The sequence below is a fragment of the Mustela nivalis genome (genome assembly GCF_964662115.1).
Source record: "Mustela nivalis genome assembly, chromosome: 17".
Lineage (NCBI taxonomy): Eukaryota > Metazoa > Chordata > Mammalia > Carnivora > Mustelidae > Mustela > Mustela nivalis.
Genome location: NC_139036.1, coordinates 39,965,826 through 39,992,132, shown reverse-complemented (window position 1 = coordinate 39,992,132; position 26,307 = coordinate 39,965,826). Strand labels below are relative to the sequence as shown.

The 26,307-nt window shown below is 54.3% G+C and overlaps 2 protein-coding genes across 4 annotated transcripts; one reads left to right on the top strand and one right to left on the bottom strand.

Annotated features, from left to right (window-relative positions):
• On the bottom strand, positions 1 to 15,216 carry PSMB3 (proteasome 20S subunit beta 3). Its single transcript, XM_082704994.1, has 7 exons — positions 14,986 to 15,216; positions 10,040 to 11,082; positions 9,539 to 9,723; positions 6,388 to 6,495; positions 2,696 to 2,873; positions 1,024 to 1,118; positions 1 to 91 (listed from the first exon to the last, which is right to left on the bottom strand). Exons 2-7 carry the CDS (start codon positions 10,040 to 10,042, stop codon positions 43 to 45), a joined length of 618 nt encoding a protein of 205 aa, XP_082561120.1. The 5' UTR covers positions 10,043 to 11,082; positions 14,986 to 15,216; the 3' UTR covers positions 1 to 42.
• On the top strand, positions 13,543 to 26,307 carry PCGF2 (polycomb group ring finger 2). 3 transcript variants are annotated; one of them, XM_082704971.1, is made up of 11 exons: positions 13,543 to 14,100; positions 14,565 to 14,677; positions 21,046 to 21,195; positions 21,724 to 21,820; positions 22,113 to 22,168; positions 22,253 to 22,303; positions 22,521 to 22,629; positions 22,774 to 22,828; positions 22,925 to 23,020; positions 24,027 to 24,107; positions 24,629 to 26,307. In XM_082704971.1, exons 3-11 carry the CDS (start codon positions 21,084 to 21,086, stop codon positions 25,004 to 25,006), a joined length of 1,035 nt encoding a protein of 344 aa, XP_082561097.1. In that variant the 5' UTR covers positions 13,543 to 14,100; positions 14,565 to 14,677; positions 21,046 to 21,083; the 3' UTR covers positions 25,007 to 26,307. The 3 variants fall into 3 exon arrangements, with proteins under 3 accessions (XP_082561097.1, XP_082561096.1, XP_082561098.1); XM_082704970.1 differs by lacking the exon at positions 13,543 to 14,100 and having other exon boundaries at positions 14,425 to 14,677; XM_082704972.1 differs by lacking the exons at positions 13,543 to 14,100; positions 14,565 to 14,677 and adding an exon at positions 15,338 to 15,415.

Genomic DNA, 26,307 nt, shown 5'->3' with positions numbered 1-26,307 from the left:
TGAAAGAAAAACTATTTATTAAAAAAAAAAAAAAAAAGAGGGTTAGTCCATGCGGGCCTTCAGTGTCCTGGTGGTGATTTTGTCCTTCTCACTGCAGGGGGAGAAAGTCACAAAACATCTACATGACTCTAGAATGCAGAACAAAGACCTGTGCTGCCAACTCTAGGTTTAACTGTTTTGCTCCTGTTACATTAATAGCCTGTCTGCTAAGCCTGGGATGAGAAAGGGGAGGAAAGAGAGGAAGGGGAAACAGGGAGTCGAGTGAAGGACCCCCACAGCGGGACCCAACCAGAGCCTAGGTGACTCAGGGCTTGACTGCACAGCCCTCCAGGGAAGGGCAGGAGCCCCTGCCCCCCAAGCTCAGAGAACAAGTCACAGGAAGGAGGTGTGCTGCGTTTCATCCCAAGGAATACAAAGGAGCCCAGTGGTCAATTCTCCGTATCAGCCGCAGTCTGTTCGTCATAATTAAGCAAGCTCTCCCACGACAAAAGGGTCCAAAAGCTTATTTTGGGATGTGCCCCAGAAGAGCTGTTGGGAGGACTTCCACTTCATTGGATCAGGTTCCTGGAGGCAGCTCCAGACAAGTGAGGGGCTATGGGGCATGGCAGGGAGGGAACTGGCTGGGGTTGGAAACTCTGTTGCGGAAGCTCAGAGTATCACCCTGTTGGGACTCAGGATGTCACCCAGAAACAGGAGCTGGGAGGGGAGGGAGTCGCCTGGAGCTCCCAACAATGCAGTCGCTCTGCTGTGGCTCACCCCCACACAGGCCCCTGAGATTTCGGGGATACTTAAGAAAGCAGTGTCCACTGTGAGCAGGTTGGGGGGAGGACGGAGGACTCAGGGTCATAAAGCCTCGCCTGACTGAGGCCAAGGGAACCAGGGTGGATTTCTGCTATCCCAAGCCTGCCACAAGTGCCCTCCCTCCCTCACACCTGCTCAGGGGGATGGAAGGAAGAGGTATTTGTCTGGGAAGGGAAAGGCAGGGGTCTGCAAAGCTTCTCTGGTCTTTCCAACTCTACTCACATGATGTGGACGATGACGCCCATGCCCGACACTGCGTCCCGGTCCACGGCATTCAGCATGGCTTGCGAGATGGTTTCAAACAGGTGTTCCGGATCCTGCCCACAAAACAGAAGCCTTGGCCCCAGAGCCTTGGACCCTAACTTGGCTTGACCCCTTAACTCTTTCTGGGCTCAAGGTCCCCAACTCTGATTATACCCATGCCTGAAGTGAGGGGTGGTTCCCAGGATGTGGGAAGCCCCCTCGGCTCCCCCAGAGGAAGCAGGGTGTGTAAGGCAAAGGGAAGAAGAACATAAGCCCTGAGCTTCCTTCACTAACCAGCAGTGACCTTGGGCAAGTTACACATGCCTTTACTAAGCTCAATCCCTTCTGTAAAATGAGGCAAATCCCTGTTCGACTTCCACATGCTTTACGAGCTGTCTACGGGCTCTCCTCCCGGGGCTCACCAGGTACATCAAAACTTACCTGTCCAACCATGGGCCCACTCCTTCCAAACCTGTTCCTCCTACATCCTCCATCTTAGCTGGCTTGGCCAGAAAACTCACATCCACGTTGTCTCCACCTCCCTCACTTCTGTTTGAAGCAACCCAATCCTCCAGACCAGCTACCCCGCAACCATCTTCGCTCAGGCCTCACTCAGTGCCTCCTACAAGTGACCACAATCAGCCTGCGGCATCTACCTGCGGCTCTGCATCCTGACTGCCTTTGACTTTGGGTACCAGGGAGAAGTTCAAGCTCCTTGGCACAGCATTCAAGGCCTTTGAAATCTCAGCCCACTCGTGCTCTCCACCATGATCTCACCCACACTCGGCGACGTTCCAGCAGCCACGCAAACGCTCTCTCACCACTGAACACACCTGACTCCTCACACACCTTCGCAGAGGCTATTGCTTCTGCCAGCCAGGCCTTCCGCTTCCTCGCTTCCTGACAAACTGCATTCTAACACGCATCAGGAGTCTGTCCTGCTTTGTGAGACTGCACTAAGCCAGTGACGACAGATTGCCTGGTCTCCCAGGACCCAGCGGAGCTGGCAGAACGGCCAGTCCCCACTGTGGGGCACCGATCGGTCTTCACGCGTTTTCCTCCCACTGCCCCTCCCGAGCTGGGTCACATTATTATCCCCCACTTCCAGCTGGACCAGTTGGGGCACAAAAAGGTGAAATGTCTGACCTAAGAACAGAACTAGGTGACAGGTGGATCCAGGTTTCCGACCCAGACAGCCGGCGCCAGAGCCCATTCTGTGGAGCTGCCTCTAACCCTACCTACGCCTTGTTCAATGTTCGCTCCCTGAACGGAGGCGAGAACCCCGTAAAGCCAAGGGGAGAGCTCTCTGTCGTTAGCCAAGTATCTGGTGGGGTCTCCTAACAGAAGGTGAAGTGAGGGGTGGTTCCCTGGATGTGGGAAGCCCCCTCAGCTCCTCCGAAGGAAGCGGGGTGTGTAAGGGGAAGTAAAGAAGTCAAGCTCTGAACTTCCTCCACTAAACCAGCAGCGACACCGAGGCCCGCACCAAGGCGTGGCAGGCGGTTTCTGCACACCCTCCCGGGCCCAGCAGCTGTGGCTTTCCCTCCTACCTGAGTCCTCACTCTCCTTACACACCACGGAAACACTTTTCTCCCTGATAGCCAAGGCGGGGGGACACCTCAGAGCCCAGTCCTGCTCCGGGCTGCCGACTCACCATGTTGGGCTCCCAGAGGGACTCGCACATGCCGTACATTTGTTCGGAGCAGGTGCCGCTGACCACAAAGTCATCAGTCACCATGGGGCAGCCGATGAGGTCTAGAGAGCAAATGAAGGGCTTAAAGGTCTTCGGGTCCAACCCGGCGATGACAGGCTCCGTGTAGTAGGGGCCAAACCTGTGCAGACCAGGAGCAGAAAGAAACCACAACTCAAGAAAGTCCACTTTCCTGCTCAGGCCTACTCAGACAAGGCCCTGGCTCAGAGCCGGGGAGGAGCACAGAGGGCCTGTTTGGGAAGACCCGCTTCCCCAAGGCCAGCTATTCTGAAGCCCTATGCCCTAGGGCTCGACCTCAATGGCCCTAATATTAGGAGTCACGTGCTCTACAGACCAAGCCAGCTTTGATTCACCCTTCCCCACCTCCTGGCATCTGACAATACTGAAGACTTCTTTTCTCTGTCACTTGCCTTCCTATGCCCCTCACCCTGACCCTCTCTTCCACTTCCTTTTTATTGGGAATTCTGATTTCTTCTAATCTTCCCTATCCTAACCAAAGTCCTACCACCATTCCATTCTCTATTCATATACCTAGCTATACTTCCACTCCTTTTGATAACCGCTTTGAAGGAGTTTATAAGAAAAATACTGAAAAATAAAACGAAACCATTAAAACAGAACACAAGACACTCAGACTGAACACAAAGTTTTGTTGTGAGTCTCCCAGCAGTCAAGGCAGAAAAAGATACTCAGTGACGCGGCTATTCTCATGTCTGCCTCCAAGAAACAGGAGATTCTCCAACCTATTTTAGACCCTGAGCTTGAGGGTCTAGCTTAAGAATTAAGAATAATTAATCTCTTGGGGCGCCTGGGTAGCTCAGTCGGTTAATAATTAATCTCAGGAATCTCTATATATTAAATACTCAAAAACTAACGACCACTATTCTCAACAGAAACAATAAGTAAGATGTGGGGCGCCTGGGTGGTTCAGTTGGTTAAGCATCTGCCTTCAGTTCACGTCATGATCCCGGGGTCCTGCGAACAAGTCCCCCATCAGGCTCTGTGCTCAGCAGGGGTCTGCTTCCCCCTCTCTTTCTGCCACAATTGTGCATGCGCAGGCTCTCTCTCTCTCTCAAATAAATAAAAAAACCCAGAATCTTGAAAAAACAAACAACGAGTAAGATGTCTTGCCTTTACTTATCCATGTCTTATACTGGCTCTCAATAACTAGGAATAAAAATAAGAATATTCTAGATTATCTGGGTAACAACCTTAAAACTAAATACAACAACACAGTTCAAGATCTGCATTTATGGGGCGCCTGGGTGGCTCAGTGGGTTAAGCCTCTGCCTTCGGCTCAGGTCATGATCCCAGGATCCTGGGATCTGTCAAATATATAAATAATACCATTAAAAAAAAAAAAAAAAAAAAAAAGATCTGCATTTGTGTCTCCAGCCACACTGATGCCAAGATCCCACATGAAGGCTTACTAGCAGTGTTTCACAAAGAAAGGCACCTGGATGGATTCTCTGGAATTCAATAGAAGCTTTTTCTTTTAAAAAGGTTCCTACGGGGGCACCTGAGTGGCTCAGTTGGTTAAGCGTCTGCCTTCAGCTCGGGTCATGATCCCAGGGTCCTGGGACTGAGTCCCATGTCCGACTCTCTGCTCAGGGGGAACCTGCTCCTGCCTCTTTCTCTGTCCCTCTCTGCACTGGTTCTCTCTCAAATAATAAATAAATAAAATCTTTTTTAAAAGATTATTTATTTATTTATTTATTTATCTGACAGAGAGAGAGAGAGAGAGAGATCACAAGTAGACAAAGAGGCAGGCAGAGAGAGGGAGGGAAGCAGGCTCCCTGCTGAACAGAGAGCCCAATGCAGAATTCGATCCCAGGACCATGAGATCACGACTTGAGCCAAAGACAGCGGCTTAACCCACTGAGCCACCCAGGCGCCCTAAATAAAATCTTAAAAAAATAAAATAAAAAGGTTTTGTACATTGCTCAAGTTTGAAATCATAGCATTAGCCCATGATATCCTACTGGAAAATCACTGAATTCATTTGGTCTTGTAGAGAAAGCTCCTGCCCAGGTAAGAACTTAGAATTTTCCAAATCAGCCTCAGTGTTCTCTATTCTTCTTTTAATATTTTATTTATTTATTTAAGAGAGACAGAGATAGTGAGAGAGAGCACGATCGGGAAGGAGGAGGAGAAACAGACTCCCAGTTGAGCAGGGAGCCTGATGCCAGGCTTGATTCCAGGACCCCGGGATCATGACCTGAGCCAAAGGCAGACTCACTGAGCCACATAGGCACCCCATTCTGTATTTCTTTATTTTTAGTAGACATGACGGAGTGCTGGCTGAGTCGTAGAACATGCAACTCTGTCTGAAGTTTGTTTACTGAATCTCTGCACCGACTTGTAAGCTCAAGCCACACACTGGGTTTGAAGTTTACTTAAAACAAAAACAAAAACAGAAATAGGAACCATTACACATATATCTAAATATGAGTTAATTTTTACAAGTGTGTAAGACATTTCTCCCCTTCTATAAATCGGTTAAAAAAATCACTTAAGCCTTTCTCAATTCAGGATTTTCATAAACATGGTTACCACACATGACAGACAGTTCACAGCTGAGGATATTAACATACACCTAGAAAAAGGCAACCCTTTTATGGTTTTTAGATTATAATACTAAAAAGGTAACAGTATTGCTCCAGACATGGAAATGTCAAAAGATTTTTAGTTTTGAGAACTAAAAAGTATGTAACTTTTCCACAAGGTTTGAAATGATTTCAAAATAAAAAGTTTAAGAAGAGGGGGTGCCTGGGTGGCTCAGGTTAAGCCTGTGCCTTTGGCTCAGGTCATGATCTCAGGGTCCTGGGATCGAGCCTCTCTGTCTGCCCCTCTGCCTACTTGTGATCTCTGTCTCTGTCAAATAAATAAATAAAATCTTAAAAAAAAAAAAGTTTAAAAAGAAAAAGAGGAAACCAAGAACTCCACTTGTCTTTCTGGCACCCAGGTTAGCCCAGAGCTGAGCGGAAGTTCCCGTGGGGCTCTCCTTCAATCCCAGCTTCTGCAATGGATTCTGCAACTGGGCATCTACCTTCCTCGTCATGAAGTCTTCAAGTAAAACAGACAAAAATTCACACACCCAATTCCTAGGTCCCGAGAATTTAGTGCCAGCAGAATTTGCTCTGACTACGGATGGCTCCTGGTTGTGAGACTCCAGGCACCTTTGGAGGGGTTAATTCTTTTTTTTTTTAAGATGTTATTCATTTATTTGACAGACAGAGATTACAAGTAGGCACAGAGGCAGGCAGAGAGAGAGGAGGAAGCAGGCTCCCCGCTGAGCAGAGAGCCCGATGCAGGCCTCGTTCCCAGGACCCTGAGATCATGACCTGAGCTGAAGGCAGAGGCTTAACCCACTGAGCCACCCAGGTGCCCCTGGAGGGGTTAATTCTGTTGCTCGGAAGCACATCTGTCTGCTATTTGCTTTCCCTGAATCCTGAAGCAGCCCTTTCTGTCCTATTTGGTTGTCAGACAGGCCCACAGAAAACAGATGCAAAGAGGTTATCATCCTGCAAATAAGCAATGGCAGAAGGAGGAGGAATGGGCATCCCTCCATACTTAGACGCTTCTGCCCGTCCCAAGGTCCCAAGTCGCTAGTCCCAGGCTACACTGCCACTCACCGCTTCTCATACAGGAGGTTGGCCACCATGCTCATGAGCGTGTAGGGCTTGATCTGCCGGCCTTCCTTCAGCTCATACAGGTTCAGCCGGAACTTGAGGCGCTGGGCCCTGTGACAGAAGAAAAATGCAGGAGTGAATGTCCCCTGGTGTCCACTCTGCAGAGGTCAGGAGGTGTGGAGGGAGACACATAATCCCCACCCCTGCCAAGACTCCTGTCTTCCCCTCCTAGTGATTTTCTTGCCGGAAGTCCGGACTCACATTCACGTTTCAGACTTGTCCAACACCGACCACCTATAAACATGCCGCTCTGTGAACACTGCTTTTCTCATACTCCTCTTGAGGTTGAAAAAAGGGGAACTAAGAAATTTGTTTTTGTTTTTGTTTTTTTTTAAGATTTTATTTATTTATTTGACAGAGATCAGAAGTAAGCAGAGAGGCAGACAAAGAGAGAGGAGGAAGCAGGCTCCCGGCTAAGCAGAGAGCCCGATGCGGGGCTTGATCCCAGGACTCTGGGATCATGACCTGAGCCGAAGGCAGAGGCTTTAACCGACTGAGCCACCCAGGCGCCCTGGATTTTGCCTCTCTTTCTTGAGGAACAATTTATGTACCATAAAATGCACAGCTCCTTGGCACTCCCCGTGGGAGTCCACTTGCACACACAATGACAGGAGTGGACAGCAGAAAGAGCAGTGGGGGGAAAAAAAAGAAAAAGAATGAAAGAAAAAAAGAAAAAATAAAAAGGAAGGAAAGAAAGGAAGGAAGGAAGGAAGGAAGGAAAGAAAAAAAAAGAAAAGAAAGAGCAATGGACTGCGAGGGCTGACCTAAGCCTTCATCCTCCCAATTAATTTTTCCACCCATACGATGAGGGACACAACAAATCACCAGGCAGTAAGACAACGTATTAGACAACTAGGTGCTTGGAAAACTACAAAGTCTTCTTCAAGTTAAGAAGCAGCAGCTGCTGTACTAATGGCCTGGAAGGTGCCTAAGCAAAAAGGCCACACCTCCCCCAGCGCCACAACTCAGAGCCCAGGACAGGGCCCTGCAGGGGGCAGACCAATGCCACAGCTGCCAGAAGCAAAGCAGTGACTCAAAGGACACAGAACAAAGCCTCAGACTGAGCTTCCTCTTACAGGTGAAGAAACTGAAGCCTAACAAAATTAGCTATCACTACCCCCCAACATACATACTTGGTGAGAAACGCTCCTGCAGAAAAGGAAAATGGTGTGAGGGGACCAGCTTGGACTGGAGAGAGGATGGCTGATGGGGACCTTTGCAGGGAAGGGGACTCAAGGCTGTCACCTTGATTCCACCAGGATGTGGCTGGGTTAGACCTAGGAAGAATTTCCAAGTTATGTGCTCTTGAGACTGAGGGAGCTTCGAGGGAAATGAGAGAGAAAATTCTCTGACAAGCTTTTCACCCTCAACAGTGAACTACTCTCTTGATCTTCTAAGAACTAAGTTTAGGAACTGTTGTTCGTTGGGCCACCAGCTTCCTGCAGGACCTGCCACCTGTGACCACAGCATCCCTCTTTTTTTTTTTTTTTTAAGATTTTATTTATTTATTTGACAGAGAGAAAGATCACAAGTAGGCAGAGAGGCAGGCAGAGAGAGGGGGAAGCAGGCTCGATCCCAGGATCCTGAGATCATGACCTGAGCCGAAGGCAGCGGCCCAACCCACTGAGCCACCCAGGTGCCCCACAGCATCCCTCTTAAAACCCTATCCTAATTCTTTCCCTCTGGCCTCTCTTCTTCCCCCCACCGCTAAATACACAGTTCGGCTGTTGACAGCAGCTAATTTTTCTCCTCTACATATTCTGTCTCTCCAAAATCTGTTCCCATAGGTTTAAAAGATCACCAGTGCTTCGTCAGCCCTGAGATATGTAATTTCAAGATCCCAACTGCTTGAAAGATGTTTCTTTTTAAAAATTTTTTTAAAAAGATTTTATTTGACAGAGATCTCAAGTAGGTGGAGTGGCAGGCAGAGAGAGAGGAGGAAGTAGGCTCCCTGCTGAGCAGAGAGCCCGATGTGGGGCTCGATCCCAAGGACCCTGGGATCATGACCTGAGCCGAAGGCAGAGTCTTTAACCCACTGAGCCACCCAGGCACCCCTTGAAAGACGTTTTTACTTGGCTTGCCCCGTCCCTTTAAAATTAGGCCATCACCTTTCCCCTAAAACTAGCCCCCCCAATTTCTGTATTTCAGTCAACATGCTCAAAACAGAAATCATCTTTAAAACATTTCTGGAGAGCGCCTGGGTGGCTCAGTGGGTTAAGCCTCTGCCTTCGGCTCAGGTCATGATCGTAGGGTCCTGGGATCAAGCCCCACATCGGGCTCTCTGCTCAGCGGGGAGCCTGCTTCCTCCTCTCTCTGCCTGCCTCTCTGCCTACTTGTGATCTCTGTCAAGTAAATAAATAAAATCCTTAAAACATTTCTGGATTACCCACATGCCATCTACCGATCTAGATCCTAGTAGCAGATTAAAAAAGACACAGATTCAGCCTCAATGCATGACTAATTTTAGTCTGGCAATATCCAAGTAGCCACTAAAGCAGGTCAGCAACAACTCCCAGAAATGCCTTCCTTTCCTTTCCCACCACTACCACCCCATCAGGACAATAACCCTCATACCTGGACCAAAACAAGAGCAACCTATTTCATTTCCCAGATTCCCCCTCCTCTCAAATTACAAAGCCTCTGTCCACTAGATGACAAATCTAGCAGCTACTATGCACCAGCTCCTCATGGGTTAGTTATCTTTCTGAATGCCTTTCCCAACTAAACCTGGAGTTATTTAGGAACTGAGCACAAGCCTGAGAGAGACCAGCACTGAGATCCTGGATGACATTCGTAAGTTGCACACTGAGCAAGAAACTCTTATGACTCTCCGTATCCTGGTCTGCAAAACGGGACAGCAACTTGGTAATGTAGCTAAGAGGATTAAAGGAGGCTGCGCATGTAAGGTACTTTACGAGTCTGACACTGGGTAAATGCCGGTGTAAGTTGGTTAGGATACAGTTCTGTATGGCTTACGGTGTCCGGTCTCTGATTCACTGGGGCTGCTTGGTAGATGACTGATATCTGGGCCACTCAAGACGCCAGGCTAGCCCAAGAAGAGGCCTGCGCGTGGGCGGGGACTCACGACACTTACACAGTCTGCACATCGGTGGCGAGCCCAGCCAGGCCTATGTACAGCCGATCGCCCATGGGAAAGATCTTCTGGAAGTCCGTGGTCACCATCTGGGCCTGGATCCCGAAGCGCCTGTCGGCAGCGATGGCCACACAGTTCTTCCCCTTCATGGCCATGACGGCCCCTCCGTTATAGGACATAATAGACTGCGGTAGACAGAGCGGAGGGGCTCAGCGCCAGGGGCCAAATGCGGCCAGAGCCCCCGGCGCGGCCCCCGATTCCCGAGGCTCCTGCCCTCACCGTCCTCCACTCCCGAGGCGCCTGCATACTCCGAACTCCAGCTCTGACATTAGCGCAGTGTAGCTGCGGGGAGCCGCCTACAACCCCTTGGGCCCCACGGTAGTCAGCTTCCCTTCAAACTTCGAACGACCACCAGGCCCTCTCCGCTTCCCAAGCGTCCCATGCCGCCCTCCCCCTACCTCAATCCCCACCCCGTGCCCCTCTCCCTTCTCCCCATCTCACCATGACTGCGGTGTTTTGAGACCTCCGACCACCACAACCCCACTCAACCGGCTACAGCCCGCACCGCGCAGCCACTCCAGCTGCTTCCTCTGCGTGCGCCGAAAGGCCGACCCTTCCGGGACACTTTGACTTCCTATTGGCTGTGCCTCTCTGTCAGTCATCAGCCCCGGAGTTTGGTTGAGAAGCCAAAACCGAGGCTGGGAAAGCGGAAAGTGAAAAGTCACTGTGAGTGCGGAAGGGCCTGGCGCCGCGGTGCAAACTGGGATCGCGGCGGACCCGGACTCCCGGACGCCAAATCCCGGGGCCAGGACCTGTGTGCACGTGGGCGGGTGAAGCCCGAAATAGGGGCCGCGATCCCTGCTGAAGGGCTGTGGTGTAGCTTATGAACGTGTGCATGGGGCGTATGACTCATGCTAGCTTCTTTCACGTATTCACACCAGAAATCCCTACATCTCTTACGTGCCAGGTACTAGGCTAGGCTCTGGACATTCACTGGCCTAGAACGGTGCCTGGTATTTGGGAGGTGCGCATTCAACACTTATTTAATGTTTTGAGGAGGAGGAGCAGGAGAAGGGCGTCGCGGTTGTACTGCAGGGCTGCAGGGCCTCGGCTATAAATGGGGAGGTTTGGAGACCAAAGGTAGTTACGCTTTTTGGGACTCTCAGGAGGTCGACTTCGTGTATCCCCAAGACTCAGGTCACCCTAAAAAGGACGTTTCGGGCGTCCCCATCTTATCTTCTTCTAAGAGAGATCCAGAGGAAGCCGGCGACTACCCCTCCCAAAACCAGTGGAGGAGAGACGTGAAGGTCCCCCCTCCTTCCCTCCCTCGATCGGGACCCTTCCCTTTCTCCCCGGGTCCTGACTTCTTTCGTCTGATTGCAGGCTTTCGGTTGCGTTCTTGCGCCGTCGTAGGCTCTCTCCCATTGACTCAGCTCGCCGCCACGCTGGCGGCTGTCGTAGTCTCTGTGGCGCAATCGGTTAGCGCGTTCGGCTGTTAACCGAAAGGTTGGTGGTTCGAGCCCACCCAGGGACGCGATTCTTTTCTGTAAAAAGAAAAACCTAAACGTTATTCTCCCAACCTGCAAAGTGCTAAATTTCGCTTTGAAATGGCAGAGATTCCTTTTCTATAGCAAATCAGCGGATCATTGTAATTGAAAATTCGTTTTTGTTCGGTCAATGATGGGATAATTTCTCCAGCACTTTCCTCCATCGCCTACTTCCCACCCCGCCCCCAGGCTGGATTTCAGGAAAGGCGAAGACAGAGGGTTTTGTCTCACCGTGTGTACGTTTCAGGTTGCATTTTTCGTAGGATTAAGAATGAATTTACAGTAGAGGTTGGACAGTTTTTCCATTGTCTGCCTCAATCGATGTTACAGTGTCGAAATACTGCGTTTGGAAGGGAAGAAAGTAGCGAGAGAGACAAAGGCAGGGAGAAACTGGGGGATGAAGCGAAAAGGTGAAAAAGGGAGAACACAGCTGTGATATACAGAGACGGAAAAGGGACACGATAGAAAAGTAGGCGGGGTGAGCTGAAGGAAGAAAATGGAGGGAAAGGAGATGCAGTTAATATGAGAAGCTTCCAAAAAAAGGAAAACAACAACAAAACTATTTTTTTCTAGATGTACAGGCGGAGAAGTAGGGCAGAGGATGGAGAAGTACAAACAGAAACTGACAAAGGACATCATCTTGGGGAGAGAGGAGCCAAGGACAGCGGGAAAGATGGCCAAAGAATCACTAGAGAGACTGCCCTCTCCTACCATCGTCACTATCTTCAAGGACATCTTATCTTCACAGTAGCTCTTGGCATGTGCCAGAAATCACTGATTAGATTTACCAAGTTCCTACCCTCTGGAGGCTTCCAGTCTGTGACAGACACGGTGATTCTTCAGCTAGAGGACTATGTGAGACACTACAACTAGCGCAGAATGCAGGGGAAGCATTGGTGTCTAATGCAGTCAGGGCACATCCCAGCACCAGGGGCTAAGCAAAGAACTCTCAGGCTACCTGGCTTCTCCTCAAGATTGGGTTCAGAAGACACCTGTTCTGAAAACCTTTCCCAGGGCTCGCCACTCCCACCCACTTACCAGGCACTCACAGGGCTAGTGGGGACAAACCAGGGGGATACACAGTGCCATGGGAGCTAATGAGACATGCTAGATAGCCCCCACTGGCCTGTGAGCTCCTTGTAGCCAAAAACCCAGCTCATCAGCTTTAGGTCCCTGGTGCTAGTGCAGTATTCCACATTGGTACAGGACAGGTGCTTTTTTTTTTTTTTTTTTTGCAGGGAAACCAAAGAACTTCTGATGTGTGAAAGGTTGAGTCTTAGAAGTTCTCCTGACAAGGCAGAAAGGCCAGGGATGTGGAGACCTGCGGCCCAGGATGGAAATGATTAAATGAAGCTTTAGTGGGTAATGGGGTCTTCATCCCTCTGTCTTGTGGTTTGCTAGTGACTAGCGCTAGTAATTGAGAAATGAGTGAATGGATGCCTGGGCAGCACTGTGGGCCCCCTTGCTGCAACACTCCAGGATAAAGGACCAAAGTGGGGACTCATCAACCCTCTTCCAAGTAGCTGATATGCACCCCCCACACACACACCCTGGGTGCCCATATGGATTGTGCGTCAGAGATCTTCAGGAAGCCCCTACAGGTTTGCCTTGCCCCAGGATCATCTAGTTGGACAGGGGCGACAGACCAGGAGTCCCTGTGCGCTGCCTCTCCGCAGGGCAATTGGGGGACAGTAGAGGATGCACAAGTCTTCCCTGGAAGAGTTGGGGATGCTGGCAACAGGCTTGCCCTAGGGACAGTTGGTGTGTCCACCCCAAGAGCCCTCTTTCCAGGAGGGGCGGCAAAATCCTAGTCTTCGCGTGCAAGGACAGAGGTGTAGGTAACCAGGTTCCACCCCGGACCTTCTCCCGCGCGTTCTCAGAGACACCCACCCCCGGAGGGTATCTCTCCCGCCCATCCTCTTCCTCCCTGCCCCCATTCACCCGGTGTGGGCTGAAGGCTGCAGCTGGGGTCACTTGGCGGCCAGTGTCCTCAGGTCTCCTGGTCGCTGGCCAAAGGGTAAAAGCATTCAGTCTGGGGGGCCCAGCTTCGGGTCTGCCTGAGCTGCGAGTGCGGAGGGAAGAGGAAGAGGCAGGCACTCCGAAGCTTGCAGATTTGTCTCCTAATTTCCTCTCGAGCCACCCACCGTCAGTGCGCTTAATGGCCCGTCTGGCCGGATAATCGAGCTCTCTGGAGGGACAGAGCCAGTGACCATCTCTAATAAATCTTGAATAACGAATAAGCGAATCGACCGTCCTAATGAGGCAGGGCCCGGTCGTCGCCGTAACGTAGTATCGATTGGCTCCCCCGGCGCCAGCCTCGGCCGCTCCTCCCCGCCTTCCCAAGCCTCCCTCCCCGTTTTCCCCTCCCGGCGGGAGCCACTAGGGACGGGAGCCCGAGCGCTGGGAGGAGTCGCGAGCGACTGTCGGAGGCGGACTGGCACCAGCCGCCTCTGCGCTCGCCCGGCTCCTCCCGCCGCCGGGGCGAGGGAGGCGCACCAACCGCGCAGAGCTCCCAGCGCACCGGCGCGGCCGAGAAAAATGCGGGAACCAGCGCAAGGCAGGAGGAAAAGCGCGGGCCCACTTCCGAGTCCTGGCGCCTGATTTACTAGTCCAGCCGGACCTCTCGCGTTCGACCGGGTTATTGTGTCCCGGACCCGGAACCTGAGTCCCCGTCTTCAGCTTGTCCCCCGGCCCGGGTTGCATTGCATTCTTCTCTGCGCGAGCACGCGAGGGGCGCCAGCCTCCGCCCCAGCAAACCGACATCCCCCCACGCCTCCCGGAGGCGTGGGACCTCTCGCCTCTACCGACTGGGTCCCAGGGGACTGCCTTTTAGAGCCGGTGATCTGGCCGCTGAGCGGGGCCGAGGGGAGTGGGGAGGACACGATTTCTCCCACGGTTGCAGTTATTAATTTTAAGGGAGTGTCATTTAGAGTGAATGAAAATACCCTGAACGCGTGGCCGGAGGCGTCGTGTCCCCCACCCAAGCCCATCGTCGTTCGGTCCAGGCCGCGGCGGGTAGGACTGCAGAACGAACCACATTTCAGCCTAGTCCTCATTTCACCATTTTCCAGACGCCCCAGCTTAGGGGCGGGGATCGCAGGGTCAGGGGGTGGGGGGCGCGCACATTTTTTTGTGGGGCGGTAGGGTTCATTGCGGAGGTTAACCGAGAAGAGGATACATCTTCCAGGGTCAGGGGCTGTTTGGGAAGAGTGAGGTCGCGTCCCAGTTTAGGGGGCCCGGCACCCGGTGTGGGGGTAGCCGAGTTAGCCTCTCCCCCCCCTCCTCTTCCCGGCTCCGCAAACACCCTGAAGGAATGAGGTCACGTGGGTGAGTAGTGGGCGGGACCTACTCTTGTCTGGAGGAAAAAAGCCATTTTGTACCCCCCCAGCCCCGGTCCCTCCCCTCCCCCCGTCGTCCCCTCCCCTCCCCTCTCTCCCTCCCACCCCAAGCCGCTTTCACAAACTCCTTTCTTACCGTAGGTTTCTCCCCTCCCGCCGCCGGAGCGAGCGACACGGCTGCGGCCCCCCTCCCCTCCCTTCCCTCCCTCCCTCCCATCCCCCCCTCCCCGAGACCCACCGGACCCCGAACCCAGGTAAGTGGAGGCAGACTCCCTGTCCTTTCCCTCTCCTACCCCGCCACCAGAATGGGGTGGGGGGGCCGGTCCATCCCTCTTTACACACCCCTGTGGGAGGGGGAGACTCTGAGCCGGGCCTGCAGCTCGCGTCCCCGCCCCACCCCGCCAACCCCTGTCCTAGCTCGCCCCGTCCGCCTTTTCTTTCTCCCTTTTCTCTCCCCTTTTCCCTTTCCTCCCTTCCAAGATGGCCGAAACGGATTCCCCCTTTTAGAGATTTGGCGTCTCCCTCGACCACCACCTCTTTGTGCTGCAGCCCCCTCGCAGACCTGCTCCCGAGGTAGCGAGGGGGAGGGTCCGAGGCAGCCACGGGGGCTGTGGGCTGCGCGCTGGGCCGTATCTCTGCCCCCTTCGTCCACCCCACGGGCCAGAGCGGCCCCTGGACCTGCCCCACTACCCCCTTCGGTTTGGGGAGGGGTCGCTCTCCGCTTCTTCCGTGGGCTCCGGGGCGTCGTGGACGCGCAGGGACTTGAGGCCGGGAGCAAGGCGACGTGCCTTTCTGATTGCTCCGGGGCCGGGGGAGGGCGCTCCTCCTCGCCCGGGTCCCGGGCCTCCCGGGCACCTCCCCCCAGCGGGTCCCCCCACCCCACCCCCGGCCCAGGACCGGGCGCCCCGCCCCCTCCCCGAACCACCTCGGCAGAGCCTCTTTCTCTGGAACACCCCTCCTTGGGCCCCGCCGAAAGTTTGACTCTAGGGAAGGTAGGAGCGGCCACCGGGTAACTGGGGTCCCTGATCCTTTGACCCAGGTTCCGGGGGAAGCCCGGGAGGAGGGAGTAGAATGGAGATTGTCGGGGCTGGGGGGGAGAGTTATCGCGATATTTTCCATCGCCGGCAGAGGCCGGAGGGGTCTGACCGATTGGCCCCTTCTTCTGCTGGATAGCCGGGCCGCCCCCTCGGTGCCTGGCTCTCCTGTCTCTGGCTCTGAGAGGGTGGGACCTCTCGTCCGGCAGACACCCCTGCCGCTCCAGTCACCACAGTGGGCCCAGGCATGCGTCTCCCCCTCCCCCACTGCCCCCATCTGCCCAGAGTTGCTCCGGATGGCTTGAGGTGGGGAAGGAAGAGGCCTGGGGGTGGTGAATTTGCCTGTAAATATTGTGGAAGTGTTACTCCGCGCTTCTCCCTGGTCTTTGTCTCTTAGAGTAACCCCTCTCCCCGTATATACACATGCCTCAGTCTCTCCTGGGCTCCCTGCCGCTTGGGGAGGGGAAGGAGGGGGTTGGTCTCCGGGTTGTCTCCCGCTCTGTTCTGATGCCTCCTTCTCTGGGCCTCTTGCAGTTTGTATCTGTTCCTGAAACTCTAATTTCTCTTCCTCCCGTCTCCACTCTGTTCCAAGGTGTTAGTACTTGGAGAAGGAGCATAAAGCCAGTTCTGTTGCAGCTTTTGGGTAGGGGGGGTTTTCCCAGGGGTTCCCTGTTTGGGAGTTGGGGGTTGAGGTCTTTCAGTTGTCTTTGGAAGGAGGCCAGAAACAGACCCCAGGTGACCCCTGGGACCCAGGATCAAGACCCTGTGTAGCTATTCTCTTTTCTGGTGTCTGGGTCAAGGGTGGGGTTCAAGTTGAAGTCTTTTTGGGGGTGGGCAGGAAGGGGGGCGGTGCTCTCTGCTGCCCCTGGCCTTGCCAGAGAGATCTTGGTTGATGGAGCTGTTGCCATGGGAATGGAGAGAGCCTGAGCTGGAAGAGGCTACATCTTCGTTCAGGGCAGATGCCCACCCTGCGCCTTCAGCCTCTGGCCCCCAGAGTGGAGGTTGGAGCTGCACTGCCTTTGTTGCTGGAGGACTTATGTTATCATTTACCCTGGGTGGACTAGGGATGCACAGAAGGTTAGTGTGGATTTGCAGCTCTGGTTTCAGGCAGGCATGTCAGACTGTGTGGTTCTGGGGTGGGTGGGGATGGCTTGTGCATCTGGCCAGTGTGGGCCTGGCTCTGGTCTGGCTGTGTGTGTGTGAGCCTGGTGTGTATATGGGTGTGTGTGTGTCTGTCCAAGTGTCTGTCTGGCCTTGTGTGTTGTGTGAGAGATGGAGGGGGTGTGTCTGGCTTTGTGTGCATCTGTGTGTATTCGGCAGTGTGTAGCTCTGTGTGTATATTTTGGGGTTTTGTCTTTGTTTGGTCTTAGGAAGCTGAGTGGGGAAAGACAGAGAGGGGACAATAAGCCCAGTTTCAGGAGACTAGAGGATGTGTCGATGCTGCTGGCAGGAGGGGCAGGTCCCAGGTTCAAGGATCAGGGAACACGGAGAAGTTGTCCCTGGGCAGACCCCTCTACTCCCCCTTCCACACACAAATGTGCGTTGCTCATGCAGTTGGATACATGCAGCTAAGAGAGGAATGGACCCAGTATATTCCACAGAGCCTCAGTTTTCCTACCTGTTCCATGGAAATGGGGTAAGGTGATTAGTTTCTGCCTCTCTCTCTCTACTTCAAAGTGAGAATGTGTGCTGAAGGTCATGTTTGGGCCAGACTCTGACCACTCCCAGAAGGCTCACTGAGTGGTCTTCTAGGGTACCCTGGAGTCCTTCTGCCTTCTACCTGCCTGGATAGAGTCAGGCCAGGCTTACTAATTTCTTAAGTGAGTGGGAAGTCTGGCCTGGGTGCCAGTGTGTAGAGTACTGGAATGGGAGAAAGGCAGTTTCTGCCACTGTGTTACTGGGTGACCTTAGCCAAGTCACTTCTTTCTGAATTTCTTCATCTGGAAAGTGAAAAGACTGGACAAGATGCATGCTTGCTTTTTGTTCTTTCTTGCTTTGTTCAGATTTTTTTTTTTATTTATATGAGTGAGAGACAGAGCAAGTAGGGAAAGGGGCAGAGGGAGAGAGACAAGCATGCTTGTCCCCGCTGAGCAGGGAGCTCTATGCGGGTTTGAGCCCAGGAACCTGAGATTGTGATCTGAGCCAAAGGCAGATGCTTAAGTCATGAAGTCAACTGAGCTACCCAGGTACCCTCCTTTTTCTTTTTCTTTTTTTTGTTAAATTTATGTATTTATTATTTTAGAGAGAGCAGGGATGAGGGTAGGGGGAGGAGCAGAGGGAAAGGAAGGGAGAATCTCAAGCAGACTCCAAGCTGAGCATGGAGCCCAATGTGGGTCTCGATCTCACTACCCCAAGATTATGTCCTGAGCTGAAATCAAGATTTGGACGACTAACCCACTGAGCCACCCAGGCACCCCAGATAAGGGGCTTTCTAAGAACCCTTCTACTTCAGTTCTAGGTGTCCAGAGGTGACCCTGAGTGACTTTTCCCAAGACCTGGTGATTTTCTAATGGGGGAGTAGGGCTAATTTCATGTGGAGGGAAGCAGAGCAGAGAACCCTGCCTTAGAGCATCTGAAGGAGCAAAGACCTCTGGGTTATCAGAGACAGACTATTTCTACAGAGGAAAATGAAAAAAAAAAGAGAAAAAAAAAAACTGACAGTGGGAGAGGCCTAAATTGTGGGGAACTTCCAGAAAAAGACTAGCTAGAACAGAGAGATGGGTGGTGGTTTCTAATTAGTAGGGGCTTTGAGGCAGGGCAAAGAAAAATGCCAGGCTTGACAGGCCAGCAGGAGCTGGGATGGGTGCTGACCCAAGGTCCCTTGCTGCCACTGTCGCCGAGACCTGGATGCCCGGACACCAGAAACACGGGCTGCCCAGCAATCATGCTCTTGCCAAGATAGTGGTTTGGGGACAAAAGGTGTTAAAGGACTTGGCTGCCAGCAGTGCTCAGGTCCCTGTGGTGATATCCTTGGGAGTGACCCGGTAAACCCCCCCAGAGCTCCACGGAAGTCACTTCAGAATGGCCCATGTCCTCTTCGAGGATTTTGTCTCTTTCTCCCTGGCTGTTTCCCATCTCCCAACCTCTTCCCTAAAGTGATGACAGCTGGAGGTCCAGCCTTCTCCCCTCTTCACTGTCTTTCCCACAATACACCTGGCCAGTTGCAGCTGGGGAGGACCTGGGTGTCAGGTGTAGGGCCCTGAGGCCTGGGGTGGGGGGTGCGCAGTGGGGGAACTGAGCTCCTGTTTACCCTTCTTCTTGGCACCTGCTGGCAGGGCCCTGCAGGTAACCATGGCAATCAGGTAAAGAACCAATCAGGGCTTCTCCCCACCCCCAGCCTCAGAGGTAGCAGTCTGAGGCCCCTGGGGATAGGGTGTGGGGAGAGGGAGCACAGCCAGGGTGCCTGTTCCTGTACCAGAGGAGGAGGAAGATTTCACTCCCTAAGCACCACAGCTCCTTCCGTTACCCCTGCATCTAGAAAGGAACCCAAGGGATAATGTTGGTCTGAGTTCTCCCACTTGCTAAGGGAAGTGAGAGGGTAAAGGTCACGGCCACTTGCCTGGGAACTACTGTGAGTGGAGGTCACAGTCTGCCTGGTGGGAGCTGGATAGGAGTTCTTCAGAGGAAGTGTCTTGTTTTGAAAATGCACCCAGTGTGTGAATGAGGTGACGAGGTGACGGAGGCAGGGGAAGCACCTGTGTGTGTGTGTGTGTGTGTGTGTGTGTGTGTGTGTAGGTACTTGTGCGCACATGTGAGAGGGAGAGATGGGGGTGTGAGATGCACCGGTGGCAGTGTGGACACCCAGCGTCAACCAAAATGTTGGCTGTGTGTGAGCACGTAGATTCCGTGGAACCTAGACACGCACGGGAAGCCAGTAGCACACAGGACCTTTGTGCGCCCAGATGTCACGGCCACGGCCGATGGATATTGCACACACGCTGCTACACACTTGAAGTTTGCTCTCTCTTCTGGATGCTTGTAATAATTTTGGGGCATCTTGCCAAGGACGGGGTTACTATGGAAACGACCAAACAGTGGAGTAGCCAGCAAGCCTGCAGGATTGTGAAGGGGGAACCCTTGGGCGGGGGGCAGGGGCCACCCTCCATGGAACAGGCACCGCTTTCCTTCCTTAGGGCAGGTCTCCACTTCCTGGCCGCAGTGTCTGCCCTGGCTCTGTGGGCTCGCTCATTTCCTTCTGTCCGCCCTGCAGACTTGCTGTCTCTCCCACGTGTGGCCTTTGTGTCTCTCCATCTCTTTCGGTCTCTGGCCAGACTCTGTTGGCTGTTTGGGTCCTGGCCAAACTCATCCTGGGGTCTCTATAGAAACTGTTGATCCTGGCTGTGAATTTCTGGTCCTAGAAAACCCAGTGTGGTGGCTTTAGAAATCTTTCTGGAAAGGAGAGAAGGGTGTGTGTTGTGAAGGAGTCCTTGGGGCTTGGCCACCCTCCCGAGCCCCACCTCTTGGGCTTTTCCTCTGGGAAAGAGGGGCTGGTGGGGGGGGGGCTTCCTTTCTAGGTGCAGGTTAGATTTCTATACCAAGAACTTAAGCATGTCACCCAGTTCCGAGTTGGGCCTTAACTGACCTCCCTGGACCCTGCCAAGGCCTGGCTGCGTGCTCAGGGCTGCCATGGAGAGAGCTTTCTGCCCAGTCTTGGCAGGCATCTCAGAGTCTGAGGTCTGAGAACCTGAGGTCTGTCACTGGACAGCCTGTGGACAGGCTGCAGCCCGTGGAGACGGTGCCGGTGCCCATGTGGGTCCCTGCGTGTGTGTGGGACGGAGGTCCTGGAATGTGTGTGGGATCCGGGGGACGTGTGCAGGGGGCTGTCAGGCTGGGAAAGGTGGTAGTCCTTTTAGCCCAGGCTCTTGGCCATGACCTGCCAGGGCCGGACTCTGGGGTCCAGCTGGGGCTGTGTGTTCCCCACTGTGGGCATGGCAAGACCATCCTCGGTACTTCCTGCCTGAGCACCAGGCCTAGAACCTGCACAGCCAGCGTGCGGTGGATTCCCTGGGGAGCTGCTCCAGGGCCAGCCTGGATGCCAAGCTAGGAGGACAGGCACTGGGGTGCTCCCTCTAAACTTAAGGGCAGCCCATGCCTGCCGTGTTTCCAGGGCTGCTTTCCTGCGGGGAGAGTGATGAGCTGGCAGGGGGTGGGCTGGAGTAGAGGCGACAGGCCCACAGGCTGGGGTTGGCATCTGGGTAGAGGGGAACCTGATTTCCTCAGCTCCGTGCACTCACTTGGGAGAATATGGACGGGGACCAGAGATGTTTTTAAAAACCATTCTCTCTCACTTTCACGCTCCCTATATTTTCTGGAGACTTGGTCTAACTTTAGTCTTTGCTCCTGCCCTTGAGATGGAGGAGCCTGACCTTGTTGTTCAAGGTCGCCTAACTCTCCACAGCCCCCCTCTCCCTCCGCTCCCAGTGAGCTCCCAGTGAACACTCTGGGGCCAGGAGGAGTCAGCCCCCATGCGTGTCACCAGGCAGACAGAGCAAGCGCCTTGGGCTCAGGGACAGATGTTGGTGGCGTGGGGGGAATGTAGGAGGCGCTGTTGGGTCTCTGGGTTTCTGATTCTATTCTCCTTTCTCAAGGTGACGCCCCCCAGGCCCCTGCCCCCCGCCCCGTCATCATGCATCGGGCCACACGGATCAAAATCACGGAGCTGAACCCTCACCTCATGTGTGCCCTCTGCGGGGGGTATTTCATCGATGCCACCACCATCGTGGAGTGCCTGCATTCCTGTAAGTGGTGGGGGCACAGCCCCAAAGAGCCCCTCTGTTCGCTGGCAGCGGTCCAAGGTCGCAGAAAGACTCCCTGGGGTGGGGAGACTTGGAGGGCGCAGCCTAAAGGTCCATTTCCGTTTTCACCTGTGGGCTCAGGGGTCCCCTGGAGCCCCTGGCCACCCCAGAAGGTGCAGTGCCCCTGACGTGCACTCTGGACTTGGTGGCGAGGGGGGTCAAGGGCCCTGGGAGGTGTCCTGCATGCTGGCTCTGTGCTGTGCTCCCTCAGACTCGGGACTCACTTTCTGCTGGGTGCAGGACACCAGCCTGACACAGACATGCACGTGCTCCCCCGGGGATGGAGACGGGGCGGTTGCTGTCTGTGCAAAGCAGGACCACGCTGAGCCTCAGAAGGGGCTGAGCAGTGGGGACAAGGTGGAGAGGAGGGGCGACTTGAATGTGAGCAGAGGCCATTGGGGTGCGGGGAGCTGGTTCTGGATTACTAAGGGGGCTCTGACTCTGCTTTCTCTCTCTGTATCACCCCCCAAGTCTGCAAAACCTGCATCGTGCGCTACCTGGAGACCAACAAGTACTGTCCCATGTGCGACGTGCAGGTCCATAAAACCAGGCCGCTGCTGAGCATCAGGTGGGCCGGGCACTGTCCCTCCTGCCACACTGGTCCTCTGTCCCTCGGCCCTCCTTGCATCCTGTAGCCATGGTGGCAGGTTGAGGAAAAGCACAGGGTGTCAGCCAAGGCCCTTCCCCTCCCTCTGTCTTGTCTAGGCTGAGAAATACCAGAAGGGTAAAGACCACGCCCATGGGGACCCCGATACCTGAGCCCTGCATCAAGGAAGGGAGGCGGTAGTAGGGGTTCCTGGCTGGGGAGATTAGGGTGAAGTAGTCGTGGATAGGACTTTATATGTGGTTTTTTTTTCCAGATCTGACAAAACCCTTCAAGACATCGTCTATAAACTGGTCCCTGGGCTTTTTAAAGGTATCCATGCAGCCTTTTTCCTGCTCCCTGCGCCCCCCACTCCCCTGCCTGGCGCTCCGTCCTCACACTTCCTCCCTCTTCCAGATGAGATGAAACGGCGGCGGGATTTCTATGCAGCATATCCCCTGACTGAAGGTGAGTGTGTTCACTTGTCCGTTCACGGGAGTACACGGGGCCGCCACAGGCACGCGGGCTGGGCGTACTGGGCTTTTTGTCCTGTATGTCCCAGCTCTCTGCGCCCCAGCCCACGGGTAGGCTGGGATCACCCCACTGAGCTCCGAGATCCTGGGGTCCTTGCTGGGCCTCCTTTCCCGGTCCTAGGCCAACCCCTCAGAGCCCTCTCCTTCCACAGTCCCCAACGGTTCCAATGAGGACCGCGGTGAGGTCCTGGAGCAGGAGAAGGGGGCTCTGAGTGACAATGAGATTGTCAGCCTCTCCATCGAGTTCTACGAAGGTGTCAGGCAAGTCAGACCCATGCCTGGTCTTTTGGGGGTCCTAGGTTGGGTCGCCCCTTCTCTCCCACCCTGGCCCCCTTCTGGATGTGTGTGCTAGGGGATCCTGCCTGTTCCAGGGTCTCCCTAGCGTCATTCTTCATTCTCCCCCAGGGACCGGGAGGAGAAGAAGGGTCCTCTGGAGAATGGGGATGGGGACAAGGAGAAGGTGAGTGCTGGGGACCTGCTTAGGAGTGGGCTGTGGGCTGGGAGAGAGTGAGTGCCTGGTGTGGACCCCAGCCCTTGGGTGCCTCTCCTCCGGCAGACAGGGGTGCGATTCCTGCAATGCCCAGCGGCCATGACTGTCATGCATCTCGCCAAGTTTCTTCGCAACAAGATGGATGTGCCCAGCAAGTACAAGGTGAGTCCCCAGGACCTTTCAGAAACTCAGTGTCCGTGTGTGGCCGTGTCTGACAGTCTGGGCATCCCAGCCGTTTCTCTGAGCCGGCTGGGTGTCGTCAAGGGCCTGCGTGGTTGTGTGACTGAGTTCGAGTAGAAGAGGAGTCGAAACCAAGATTAGGGTGGGGCCATCTTCCTCGTTGAAGCCCGTGTGCAGAGGCATATGGGACCAAGATGGGGGGTGCGTGCACGCACGTGTGCACACTGCGTGCTTACACGCTCAGAACTGTGGCAGAGGTATGTGTGCAAAAATACGGGCTCTTACCTGGGGCGAACTGGCTGAAAGAGGCCAGTCTGAGATTCTAACGGTGCTCAGACGTTGCTTCTCAAATTGGAATTTGTCAGTGATTCTCTAAAGATCTTATTCAAATGTAGATTCTGATCGGTAGGTTCTGCAGGTCTAGCCAGCTCCCTAGTGCTGCCAGTACTACTGGTCTGTGAACCACACTTCGGGGGTCAAGGCCCTAGGACAGTAGATCCCAAACTTTGCCTCAGATCAGAATCACACAGGGAGCTTTAAAACCCAACTTATGTCCTGCTGTTTTTGAATCAGAATCTCTGGTGAGATCCAAGCATTGGTATTTCTTTTAAAACTGCCTGAGTGAGAGCCAGTGCTCGGCGAGATCTCTCTCACTGGGGCTTTTTTTTTTTTGCGCCCATGATCTCTGGAGGACCTGCCGGAGATGTAAGGGGCCTCAGACAGCTGTGTGGCTGGACTGTTGGCCAGGGCTGTTAATGACCTGGGTGCTTTCTCTGGATCCTTTCCCGTCTGGTGGGCAGGAGTTCTATTGGGACAAGTCCGGGAAGGAAGCCAAACCCACCATGAAACCCCAGGGAAATAAGGGAACACCTGCTAGTCCCTCCTTCCCAGTGTCCTACCTCCCACCCCTAGCTTTGAGCCTCATTGCCAAATGGATGGAGCCTTGAACCTGACCGGGATTCATGGTGTCCTCTGTCTCCTCGTCCAGGTAGAGGTTCTCTACGAGGATGAACCACTGAAGGAATACTACACCCTCATGGATATTGCCTACATCTATCCATGGCGGCGGGTGAGCTGAGCGGGTCGGGGCTGGGTGGGGACAGGGCGGGAGGGGAGCTGTGAGGGGTCTGGTGTCTTGTCCATCTGTAGGGGCTGCACAGTGACCAGTAATCCTCATTTGGGCCTCTTCCCGTGAGCTGGGCGTGTCCGGGATGGCCTGCCACAGCCAACCAGCCTCCAGGCCATATTTCGTGATGACCTACCACTCTCTGAAAAAGAGGGTCGTTTGGCAGATTACGTGCCCTAATTTGGGTCAGGAAGGAGGGTCGGGTGGCTGTGGAGGGGGAAATGTCACCCCTCAATTTTTCGGCTTCCCTCTCTCCTGTCCAGCCTCTGGCCTTACGCATTTTTTCTGTGTCTGTGGGTCTCTGGGCTGCTGTACCTCTGGCCTCACTCGGTCAGTCTGTCCCCTTCTCTCCAAGGCCTGGACCCCTTTCTTCCTATCTGGGCACCGCAGGGTGAGGGGTGGTTAGCCCTTTTCTCCTGACACCCTCCCCTTCCCCTGCCTCTCTCTGCCCCCTCTCCCTGCAGAACGGCCCTCTCCCCCTCAAGTATCGGGTCCAGCCGGCCTGCAAGCGGCTCACCTTGCCTACAGCGCCCACCCCCTCGGAGGGCACCAATACCAGCGGGGCATCTGAGTGTGAGTCAGTCAGCGACAAGGCTCCCAGCCCTGCCACCCTGCCGGCCACCTCCTCCTCCCTGCCCAGCCCAGCCACCCCCTGCCATGGCTCTCCCAGCTCCCACGGGCCCCCTGCCACCCACCCTACCTCCCCCACACCCCCTGCGTCAGCCAGTGGGGCCACCACAGCTGCCAACGGGGGGACCTCGAACTGCCTGCAGACACCATCTTCCACCAGCAGGGGGCGCAAGATGACTGTCAACGGAGCTCCTGTGCCCCCCTTAACTTGAGGAAAGGGACCCTCTCCCTCCTTTTCCAGCCATGCCTCTCCACCCCTCCACTTTTTCTGGGCCCCTTTTCCACCTCTTCTACTTTCCCCAGCTCCTCCCGCCTTAGGGGTGGGGGGCAGGTTTTATAAATAAATCTATATATATATGTACATAGGAAAAGCCAAATATACATACTTATTTTCTATGGGCCAGCCAGATTAATTTAAATGCCACAGGAAACAAACTTTATGTGTGTGTGTATGTGTGTGGGGGGGTGGAGTGTTCATTTTTTTAGGGGGTCTTGTGTAATTTGCCCTGCTCTCATTTTGGGGGTGCCTGGAGGTGGACTCAAGGGGCAGTCAAGCTCTGCTCCATCCTCCTTTCGTTTCCCAAGGCAGGTGGGGTGTTCCGGGAGCCCTACTGGCCCCCAAAGTTTTAGGCACAACTCCAGCTGGCTGTGTATGGGGTCTAGCCTCTCTCTCCCCATCTTGGCTGCTGTCCTGCCCCTGCCAGTGCCCCCCACCCCCACTGTTGAATGTCCAGAGAATCGCTAAGACAGTGCCTTTTACAAATACAGTTTATCCCCTGGTTCTGAGGAGCGAGTCATGGTAGAGATGTCATCTCCATTATCTCCTCCTCTTGCAGTGGAAACTTTGTGCAAAGAGTAGATAGTTCTGCCTCCCCCCCCCCCTCAACGTGCGTGTGGCCTTTGCATCATTTATCTTGTGGAAGAGAAGCTTTGGGCCACGGGAGGCCTCAGCTCTTGAAATCCCACTGTGGCTCCCACTGTGGCTTTAGCCAGGTGAATGCTTGGCCCAGTTCTGCCCCTGTCTGCACCCCGGAGCCCCCGACCGGCCAGGCTGGTTTATGTCCAAGTCCCACCTAGGAGCCTGGAGTGCAGTGGAGCATCTCCCACAAGCACAGACCCCAGATCGTGCCGAACGCCGGCAGCCCTCCAGTCCCCTCCCCGCTCCCAGCTGAGGCCGAGTCAGGACGCAGCCATGGAGGCAGCGAAAAGCACAAGAAGATGGAGACCTGTAAGCTCTGACCTTGGCTCCGAGAGGTCCGTGGACTGTCCCCTGCGAAGGGTGGACCCCAGCAGATCCCTGGCCACCTGTTTTTCCTCCAATGTACATAGATCCGATCGGGGAGGAGGCAAGACTCCCTTGCAACCTAGGTGTTCGGGGTCGGGACCCCCCCTCCCCATCAGGTTTGTCTGTGTTTGCACCTTGTCCTGTGTCTGAGGTGCTGTGACTGTACCCTCCTCCCGCCCTGGGACATTTGTATCTCCCGGCTTTGTAATAAATGCTGCATACTCTCCA